The sequence below is a fragment of the Nanorana parkeri genome, unplaced genomic scaffold, assembly GCF_000935625.1.
Source record: "Nanorana parkeri isolate BGI_ZX_2015 unplaced genomic scaffold, ASM93562v1 scaffold1968, whole genome shotgun sequence".
Taxonomy (NCBI): domain Eukaryota; kingdom Metazoa; phylum Chordata; class Amphibia; order Anura; family Dicroglossidae; genus Nanorana; species Nanorana parkeri.
The window spans coordinates 145048-156246 of NW_017308236.1; the positions used below are offsets into that span (position 1 = coordinate 145048).

The window sequence follows — 11199 nt, forward strand, 5'->3', positions numbered from 1 at the left end:
CTTCGTGCTAACCCCCAACCTTGTACTCAGTGGTCGCTTTTAGCTGACCATGAGGAATGAGTCCGCCTGGTTTCAGCCAGGTGGACACGATTACCTTGCCCCAGTCAGGAGCTTTGCACCCCCGGGAGTCAGGGAAGGGCCGTATCTCTTCAGGAGATGGACCAGTTGATGCACCCTCGTGCATGTTTTTGTGTGTGTTCACATGCCCTTTTTTTGGCTCACTATGGTGTTTAGTTTTTACGCACTCACCTCGGGCTTCAAAAAAATCAAATTCAGACATTACATCAATACGAGCAGCTCAGCACACAACAAACCGGTTACAATAAAAAAAAGTAGATCACTTAACTAGGACAGGCAGTTAAATTCTATATAACCTACCTGTTATCTGCAATGTGGCTGGAGAGCATTCCATGACTGAAATAGCTTCTGAATGGCTACAAAGAAAAAAAAAATCAAGACATCAAATTTTTATATTTCACTCAGTCAGCATATGCATCAAGCATGGCCTTATAATATAACAAGGTCTATCCTAAAACATATGGAATAGAAGCAGGTAAGATCCAATTTGTTAAGATGCTTGCATATAATGTATATACATTAGTTAACCTGGAGGATCCTGTTTCATGGTTGAGATTGGAGATGCACCAAACAGGTAAAAAAGCTGCCTGGCGCATGAACACAAGCACACATTTCTGTACAGGGTCTTTTATGAAGTCCAAGGAGAAATCATTCAGATTTCAACATCGGCAGCAATACGCTCTTTGTATAATACTGGGGAACGGCACTAGCTGCAGGAAGTGTATAGGTGACATATCATTTTGAAGCTGATTTATGCTTCACAAAGGGTCCCACAAATACCGTGTTGGCCCAAGCTGGACCAATGTAGGTATATATCAATATTTATATCCGGAGCTTAGCTTTCAGCAGGGAAGCTGAGAGAACACAGTGTCCTAATGTTAGGGGACAATTTATAAATCTTCCACCCAGCCATATGTCGGGCAAATGTGGTTCACACGGCATTCCCACCACTAGATGGAGCTGAGAAGCATAAGAATTTCCTATGTTCAAAGGCTACATCTAGTGGTGGCAATGCCGTGTGAACGGCATTCACCCAGCATATGGCCGGGGCGGAAGATTTATAAATCGTCCCCTAATATTAGGCCACTGTGTTCTCTCAGCTTCCCTGCTTAAAGCTAAGCTACGGATATAAGTTTCTATATATACTTAGATTGATCCAGCTTGGCCCAAAGTAAGTATACATATTTTATACTTGAAGGGCCACGGAGACCTAAGGTTCCTGCACTGCTGAGCAACTTCCCCTCTGCTGTGATAACACAGGAGGTAGCTTGCTCTGCACAGAGGCCATTCAAAGCATGCCTGGTATTTTTATGAATGAACACAAGGGGTTATCTGATTGGACGAGGGGTGGTGACATGGATTTAAAAAACAATTAGCATGAAGGTGGTCTTTTCTACACGCATACAGAAAAAGACTGCACCTCCTCTTCACCCACAGGGAACTCTCTTTACATATACAAATGTAACAAAGTGTTAATGTAGTTTTACATTCACAGGAACCATTCAGATTCATTTCCAGTCTCACTTTCTATAGAGTGGTCCTGAAACTGACTGGTGGCTGCAGGAGGGGACTGACAACTCCCAGGACTTACACGTGAAGTCTATAGACGTTCAGCGTAATCTTACCTCTCCGGCCTGAGACTCCGACAGCTCCAGCAGAAAGGGAATTTCCGTTTCAAAGTTTGACAGGAAGCTGCTCCACTGATGCTGGAATGTGATTAAATCCTACAAACAAAAGAGAAACAAGTCAGCAAAGTCTACTGGGAAAATGAGCAATCACCCACTAATACATGAGGGTTAGTTCACCTTACCAATGCTTCACTTTTTATGATAGGGGAAATTGACTGATTTTCTCTCATTCAGTCCTTGGGCGAAAACAAGCTGTGAATGGCTAGCATTAGGGACAGAGGCCATTTTAGACAATGCAGAAATATCTAAAGCCAACTTTTTATTCATTTTGGATAGAGTAGGAAGGGTTAAATCCGCTGTCTGTTACTCTTTTCCATCTGTGTCTCATTAGGGAGAGTTCACTTCACTTCCTGTCGACTCAACAGGAAGTGACAGGATGTCTTTCCAATGTGAGGGAAGTCCCTTCTTAAGTTGCTCATACACTGTAATATTTTCTTTGTCCAACCTGCGGGCTTTAGAACATTTTGCAGATTCCTCGAGCAATGCTTAAAAGCGATTATCGAGAATCTCCCGTTGTTTGCATCGTATTCTGATGGCTGCTGCCGGCTGCTCTCAGAGTACCCGAACAGACCCAGCAGCTCATTGGCTGCCGGCTCTGTTCATTCGATGATTTTTTTGACCTGCTCCTTCGAATAAGCTGATCAAGGAATGCCGGCCAAAAGGGTGCCGTGTGCGGCATCCACTGTGCGAGTTTCATCTGGTTCATGAAGAACCAGTCAAAATTTGACTAGTGTGTGGCCATCTTTAGACAAATATTATTGCAACAAATTAGTGATGCACCGATACCGATACTAGTATCAGTGCCGATACAGAGTAATTGGGTGCGTACTCTTACTCACCAAAATGCTCCAATACCTTCCCAGATAATGGAATTTCCTGTCAGAGGTACATTTTCTCTGACCGGCAGTGCCGTAGAGGAACATGGAGCTGGCTTTGTGGACAATAAGGAAGCTGGTCGGCAAGTAATGACCTGCCTCCCGGCTTCCCAATTGGCCAGGAAGCCGACTTCTTGCTGATTGACTGGGAAACTGGCTTTCCAGCCAATCACAAATCGAGCCGGGCCAAACAACATGGAGCCAGCTTCCCGAGCAATCAAGAAGCCGGGCGGCATGTCATTACCGCCGCCCACTTTCCGATTGCCCAGGAATCCGGCTCCATGCTAGCGGAAGTACTGGTATCGGCAAGTACTGAAAACAAAATATCAGTACTCGTACACGGAACCGAAAAAAAAAACCAATATCGGTGCATCCCCAGCAACAATTGTTCCCATCAGATGATTTCCCCTCTATTCATGTTCTGGTGGCATTTTTTCATTTTTACTCTTAGAAATAATAATAATAAAAAAACTGTGGACCCCAGAGAAGACAGCAAACACAGCACAGTAACCTGAAGAAATAATACTAGCAATGGAAAGGTTCATAGTGTACCAAAATCGCAGCTGAATACAATGATTGTCCAGTAAGCACGGAAGGAAACAAGGGCAATTACACTAATTACAGAGACAAACATCTTTAATTTGGAAAAGCAAAATGAACCTCCGAGGAGATGTACAGGACAATGCAGGTTAGAACCCGTGAGATAGGACAATGCTGAGAGAGCACATGATCCCCAGAGGTAAAAAAAAAGAGCCCATCTCTCGTCCATAGATGCCAGACATCACCAGCCACCCGGGGCAAACATTCCCATTCCACACAACAAAAACAAACAAGCATTATACCAAGCATGCCGAAATAGAATACCAAACCCACAAGGGGAAAAAAAAAAGAAAAAGGACCCCCCAAAACAAAAAGGTGTGCACTACAAGAAAAACTACAATATCCCAGTCCCTATACAATGTTTATGTTATCATCCATCACGAAACTCAAATGCTTTAGAACTCTGCATAACAACGGCCCAGATCAGTGAAACAGATACATAATATGTGTAGTCACCAAATAAACACATACAAAACAAAAGACATTAATAGAGGTGTATATTACCAAGTAAAGAGCAGGGTAGGTTTGCATGCTCAACACCCCCTGCTTAATAGTTGCTAGTACGCTGTCAGGAGCAGTGTCATTTGTTGTGCAGCCTACAGAACCCTAGCAACCAATAGCCCTGCGCTCCCAACGGCGTCCTAGCGACACGTTGTGAAAATGCCAATCTGTCGCACGTGTCAGAACTCATAACAAGACTGTCGCAAGGCTTTCATGAATAGATGTGGGACTTTTTACAGAGACCATACCCCAGAAAAGTGTTGAAGACTATACTGAATTGCCATCATGGTCTGTGGGCAGGCTATTGGGAGCCAAGGCAGCAGCATCATTTGTCTGGGAAGGAACTCAAAGTATGCATGGGAAGGTGGACAAAAAGGGGCGGAGTTCTGTATTCTGGCTGACAACGTTGCTTGGGCTTTCAGAGGAGCAGAGGCATTGTGTTGTCGCAGCCCAAGCAACGAGTTAGGATCTTGCTGGATTTCTGGCAGATATACGGGTATTTTTTGTTCTCTCTTACTTTAAAGGGATAAAATGTGATGAGACGTGCATGTACTGCAGAGAAAAACTTTAACCAATGCATATTGTATAGATTTACCTCGGTCAGCAGAGCCTCTAGAGAAAAAGGATCCATGATGCTGTAGATCTTCCATAAAGACTCGCTCACATCCATCAGCTGTAAGAGACACATGACACTTGATAATCATACATGCACCGACTGCACACATAAGATAACACAGACTGTGCATTGAACATTCACAGCCTTCTGCCTGCCAACAGGAGATGAGTCTCATGCAACGATCCCCCGGCGGTGAATAACATGCCACCACACTGCGCAACATCACGTCTTACCCAGGTGAACAAGGCCACTACGGAGCAGGAGGCTGGGGACAGTAATCTTCCGTCTCCTCCAAACACCAACACTGGGTTCTAAGTACCACAAGTGTCCATGTTGCCCCCACCCTCCAAGCATTTCCGTAAGACATGGGGACAAATAAACAGATGGGGGGGCATGAGAGAAAGAGAGAGAAAAGGGAAAATGTAAAAGAGGGAGACAAACAGCAGCCATTATTCATCAGAGACAAATAGAGAGACGAGCACAGAGAAGCTGACCGCACCACTCACACTGGAGACGAGACACAGTTTACAACACTGTGTATTACAAAGATAACTCACCTCGTGCTTCATAGTGAAGAAACTGCCGCCGCCGATGCCCTCTAAGGCAAACGCCTGCACGATCGGCCATTTCTCAACAATGAACATGTCGAACATCTGCAGGTGACCTGAGGAAGAAGGTACAGTGACGTAAGGCAAGCATACAGGATCCCTCGTTTTCCTCATACAATTTATCCATTAGTACAATGAATGTATTAGATATTTAATTACGCAGCACTTTACAGACTATTCATTCTCATTAGACCCTGCACCAAAAGGAACTTACAATCTAAGGTCCCTGTGCCACATGCATACGCACATACTGTGTTTCCCCAAAAATAAGACACTGTCGTATATCTTTTGGGGCTGCAAAAAACACACTAGGTCTTATTTTCGGGGTAGGTCTTACTTAAAAAAAATGTCATGTACAACAATCCACACTTATGTAGAAAAGTCTACATGTATTCATGTACAAAAATATGGTGATCAGGGCAATGAGGGGTACCGTACCTTTCCAAGAGCAATTTGCTAACCAATCGCTGGCCAGAATGAGCGAAGCGCACTTTCACTATGGATTCCTCACAGGTGGAGTGCATTTTGCATCACTCCGCCTGTGACAGGAGCCGGCGCTATAGAGGAGGCATCAGCTTATGCAGCTCTGCTCCCTCCTGTGCCGCCTCGCTTCCTCTAGCGCTGGCTTCGTTGGCACCGCTGATTCTCTCCCGCGGCTCTTTAAGTTCCCCCTTATGCCACCACCAGCCCTGGGAATGGTCACAACTAGGTCTTATTTTCGAGGTGGGTCTTATATTTTAGCAATTCCCAAAAGTAGTACTAGGTCTTATTTTCGGGGTAGGTCTTATTTTCCGGGAAACAGGGTACTAGGACCAATTTAGACAGGGGATCGGTCACTGGCAAACAAGCGCCCTCTGGAAAATTCCTGACTTAGTCCAATGATCTGACCTGCCCTGCAGCCACCTCAATTTGGCACTACTGGACTCTGTAGCCTAGTGCCCATCCACAGCAATAGTCAGATGGAGGGCTGGCTTTTGAATTCCAAAAGATGGAAAAGAAAAGCCCAACCCTTGCCCAATGATTGTCGCCTAGGCACCATTGGCTACAGAGTCCAGCAGCAGCACTATATTGGGGTGCCTGTGACACCTGCACAGTGTGGGTCAGGCAATCGGACTATCCCGTCTGGAAGTTTTGCTGGGGACGTTTGCCTACCAGGAACAAATCCCTCAAAACGGAGACTGCCCCTGGCAAACGGGGAAGAATGGTAACCATGAGCCACCATGATGTGTAGCCTCCTGGCTGGGACTATAAATATTTGGACAGAGGGACCAGCTGAAGCTCTATTAGAGCAGGCACGCATGCACATGGGCATGATGAATCATGGGACATGTAGTCCTGACAAAGGAGGTCACCTGATGCTATAAGAAAGGGCACACATGTGCATTAGAGGCTGGGCACGAGGAATCATGGGACATGTAGTCCTGATATAGGAGGTTACCTGATGCTATAAGAGCAGGCACACATGCGCATTAGAGGCTGGGCACGAGGAATTATGGGACATAAGCCAAAGCAGGAGATCACCTGACTCAGCTATGAGAATATAGGACTAATGTAACAACAATTACCTTGAGCACTATAAGGAATGCCAATGCGGCTGCAATCTCGCACCATGTTCACAAAACTCGCAATCTTGAATTCCTCGGCAGCTTCTTCGTCTTCATACTATAGAGGGATAAAGCAAAATGCTTTAAGCTGAACTCCAGGCAGATATAAAAGATACACATTCATTCAGCTCTGTAATCATGAACACATCAGTAAATGTATTTTGTTTAATGGAAGCAGCGAGTTTCTGAATTTGACCTGGTATCAGCCTACTGCAGAGCTCAGACGGAGAGTGGCAGAAGCAGCACTACAAGCCAATCAGTTGTGCAGCAGTGGTCATGTGTCAAGAAAGGGCATGTGATAAGAGGGAGAGAGCAGATTGATCTCCATCTGCCAGATAGGATTGTGCTGTGGGGCAGAGCTATATAATCTCAAAACTGGATGGACAGAAGCAGAAATCCTTAGCATGTAAAACATCCATTCCTGTGCATTTCATAGTTTGCCTGGACTGTATATTTAAAGAAGAACTCTGCAGGGCAAAATCAGGGCATTGGTTTAAGATGAAGACTGGAACTGTTGTCCAGAACATGATATAACCCGTTCCGATTTAGTAGTGGGCTGGAAGTGCGGGCACCTGTGTACAGTCCAACACCGGCTCATTGGGGCAAGTTAAAAATAAAATATATATAATACACGCGCACACCCTCCTCTCTATAGGGGTACCCGGCACACTTTGACGTGAGATCCATACCTCATTCTCGGTCATGCAGTGGAAGTGAAGGTTCCTCCAGCAGCCCACATAGGACAGCAGGTAGGTGTAGTTCACAGGGTTACAGTACAGGTGGACGCTGTCGGCCTTGATGAAGATGATGACATCTACAAGACATAAAATAAAACGGTTTTCAAAATGTTCTCAGACAGGCCGACGTTTGACCAGCAACGTACTCATCGTACTCACCATCAAGAATTTCTTCGGGGAAGCCGGTCCTTTCAAACTCTGCATTTCTCTGGCTGTACAAGTCAAAGAGCAGATAGTTGGCCAGCTCCCGGCAGCCTTCATTGTACCGGCTGTCAATTCCTAGGAAACACACAAACACGTCAAATGCAGGAATTATTATTTTTTTTATATATAAAATGTGAGGTATTCCCTCTATATGTTTGACACCAGGTGTGGGATGAGGGATTATAATAATGTTTACTTATACCTCAATATAAAAAGGTATGATGGATTTAATAAATGTTTTATGCACACATACAGGCGTATGGATTAATATATGTGGGTACAAGTGTGGACATGGATAGGTTTGCACATGCATATAAGTAGACACCTCTTATGTGGAGGAATTTTTATAGGAGTCACTGGAACTGGATCAAGATATTTAACTAGTTATTTAGGTAATTAAAGATTTAAAAAGGGATTGGAGTCGGAGGTTTGGTTTTTTTTACGTCCTTTTTCTTCACAAGGTGTATAGTAAACTATAGAATTAACAGTATATAAATCCCTAAGGGGGCTTAAGAATTTAACATGGGAGGTCTTTCTCCATATGCTTGACACTAGATGGGTTGTTGGATTATAACAATTTTTCACATTCTTTTTTCTTATGATGTATTTAATGAAGATGATGTGTACATACGGAGGAGTATGCACCAAAATGAGTGGGTATATAGAGGGGATACATAAAGGAAGGGGTAGGTGTGTGTACACTGCATATATATGGATAATTTATTAGTCAGGGAAAGTTATATCATTTTTTTTTTTTTCCCCCAACACAAATTATATAGAGAATTATCCTCTTCATACTAGACGCTGGAATTGTATACTTGAGATAATTAACAAATCGTTGTTTTTTTTATTTAGGGGGGTCTAGAATGAGTAGGTGGATGTAGGATATAATGAATGTGAAAAAAAAATTATGTGTATTAGTATGTTTATATTTGGTGATGCAATGTTGATGGATGGTTATATTTATTTATGTATGTACAGTATTGAAGTCGAAAATAAATAAAGAGTGATTAAAAAAATGCAGGAATTCCAGACTATGACAGAGGTTTTTATTATGACCATCACCTTTCCCCTAAATGTAAGAGTTGGATGGTGTCTGATGCCTGGGACCTGAGCCAAATGGGTGAGAGAGACGAGACAAGAGTCTGATAAGAAATCCTTCGATGAGTCTACAATGATGAGGACCTGTTGGCTCTAAATAGCGACAATGTAGGGCCCTCCTAACCATCTGGTCTTGAATTGTATTGGGACTGTACTGTCTCCCTTTATATTGTAAAGCAATACACAGACTGTTGGCGCTATTTAAATCCTGAATAATAATAAATAATATTATAATAATAAAAATAATAAATAGGATTAAATTGACATTAAAGTCAAAGATTTCTTCCCTCCCCCCTAAGTTAATGTCAGCACTTACCTTAAATTATGTTTATTAATCCGATCTTCGTTTTCATCGGTCGCTCCAGCCCTGCTGCGGGTCTCTGATCCAGCGCTGACTCCTCTGTCCTTGCTGGCACTTCCTGTCCCACGGTGTCTGCATGCGGGTCCATAGACTTACCTTGGGTCTCTCCTCGTCTCCCGGCCAAAAATTTGAACTGCGCATGCGCCCGCCCCAAGATGCTTTTCGGCCGCCTGAGAATTCTCAGATGTTCAGACGGGAGTGCGCAGGAAAGACACAGGTAAGTTTAAACCGATTTTTCTTTTACAGTTTTTGCCTATATCTACTGCTTGCTAGCCATAGATGTATGCAAAAACAGCGGAGGGTTTAATAACCCTTTAATAATAAAAATAATTTCAATAGGAATAATTATAACTCCTCATGATCATTCCAGATATTCCAACGGTATTAAAGGGTTGATGGCCTGTCCAATAGTAAGGGTGCGGTTCACGTCTGAACATACAATACCACTTGCCATCGCACAGGGCACCTAACATGCAGTACCATGCACTAGGTGTGTTATATTGTCATTCATTTGAATGGCACCCCAATGCACCTTCCAGTGGCTGTGTATTGCACAGCGCAATGCGTAGTACCGTAATATCGCACATTGTATCCTGGTTTCTGCAATGCACAGTGTTGGGGGGCCATTCCAATAACTGCCAATGCATCACATGGTAGTGTGCACTAGATACAGTGCAGCCAATCAGCATCTCGCTCTCATTTTCAAATCTTACCTGAGCAAACTGAAGAGAGAAGCTGATTGGTTGGTTGCCATGGGCAACTGCTCCAGATTCTGTTTGCTCCAGTTTTGATAAATTCCCCCCAATGTGCGCTAGACACACGGTAGAGTGCGTTTAGTGCCACGCTTACCTGTGAGCTGAACTTTAAACAAGGCCAAACTTTATCAGCACTTCCTGCCGGTACAACTGTGCAAGACTGAAGGGAAGGCCGGAGTTACCAGGACCTCCCAGAATAAAACATTTTGGTAAATCTGCTTTTTGTTCTAATACAGTAAATACATTTAATCTCCTTACCAAGAATACAGAGGATGCCATCGGGAGCGGTTTTGCTGGGTTTTCGGAGGATCTCTTGTACTTTCCTTAGACGACTGCAGCTGGAGGAGTAAAAACAGTAAAAGGACGTGAATACGGGAAGAGTGAAGAACGCACACGACACAAATCACTGCGTTTTCTTCACGTGATTAAAATTCATTCAGTTGTACAATATGGATCCCGATGGAAGGCGTGTAGACAAGAAGGTAACCAAGCGTATCTAAACCCAGGAACACGATGTCATCTATTGCAGATTACCAGAATGTGGTGGGCCATTAATTTTTCTTTTATTTACATGTTTACCTGGTGATCCTGCCTGTAACACACTTCCCGTCTAAGGGTGACAACACTCACTTACTGTATTGTATCTATGGAGAAACAGCATTGTCACCCAAGGCTGCTTTTCTGATTTGGACTACAAAAACCTCCCCCATCTCCTTAAATCTGAGATATTTTGTAGTTCACTGGAGAGATAACGGAGAAGGCTGATGAAAGAAATCTAATGCAGGCACCACATGTAAGGTCAGGTAAGCTGCAATATATGGCATTTTTCTTCTTGGGTTGAGATATATTTAGGTCTTGTATTTATGTATGCATTTTCGTTTTGACACACAGTGCAATTGATTTTATTAAAGAATGCATGTGTAATTCAAGGCACAGAAACGGCCGCATGACTTTCTGCATAGGGTGCAGTTCTCTTTTTTTCATTATTCTTATGTGGTACAATGCACTGAAGCAGGGCTCAAAATTTCCACTCGCCTGTTCGCATTTGGCGAGTATAAATAAAGTGAGGGCGAGTGGAAATTTGGGTCTCCAAGTACCGGTCCGCAGGCCAATTCCGGCCCGCGAGCCGGTACTATGTGACCCGCAGACAGCTGACATGTCAGGCACACAGTCGGAGACTGCGTACCTGACTTGCGGGAGAAGCTCCACGGTCTGCATCTGTGTCGGATGCAGACCGCAGAGCAGCTCCTGTCAGCTCTGGCTTCCTTCGGCGGGAACTCTGACAGTTCTGAGCTCCGGCCGAAAGAAAGGATGTATGTGAGGAGGATCGATCCCTGGTTATCTGGGGGTGATTAGTGAGATCTGCTGCAGACCTCACTAATCACCCCCAGATAATCAGGGATCGATCCTGCTCACAGCCTCCTCCCTGCAAAGACGTGAACAGGTGAGGGGGCTGGGGGGGGGGGGGGGG

General features: G+C 44.1%; 1 protein-coding gene across 1 annotated transcript in view; it reads right to left on the reverse strand.

Moving 5' to 3' along the window:
• CUNH20orf194 (chromosome unknown C20orf194 homolog) overlaps positions 1-11199 on the reverse strand; it is a 75095-nt gene that overhangs the window by 54597 nt on the left and 9299 nt on the right. The window contains exons 2-9 of the mRNA XM_018572203.1: positions 9987-10066; positions 7467-7586; positions 7260-7384; positions 6532-6628; positions 4916-5022; positions 4338-4415; positions 1704-1802; positions 379-434 (exon numbers count right to left, since the gene is read on the reverse strand). Coding sequence (XP_018427705.1) covers positions 379-434; positions 1704-1802; positions 4338-4415; positions 4916-5022; positions 6532-6628; positions 7260-7384; positions 7467-7586; positions 9987-10066 — 762 coding nt within the window. The remainder of the gene's footprint in view (positions 1-378; positions 435-1703; positions 1803-4337; positions 4416-4915; positions 5023-6531; positions 6629-7259; positions 7385-7466; positions 7587-9986; positions 10067-11199) is intronic.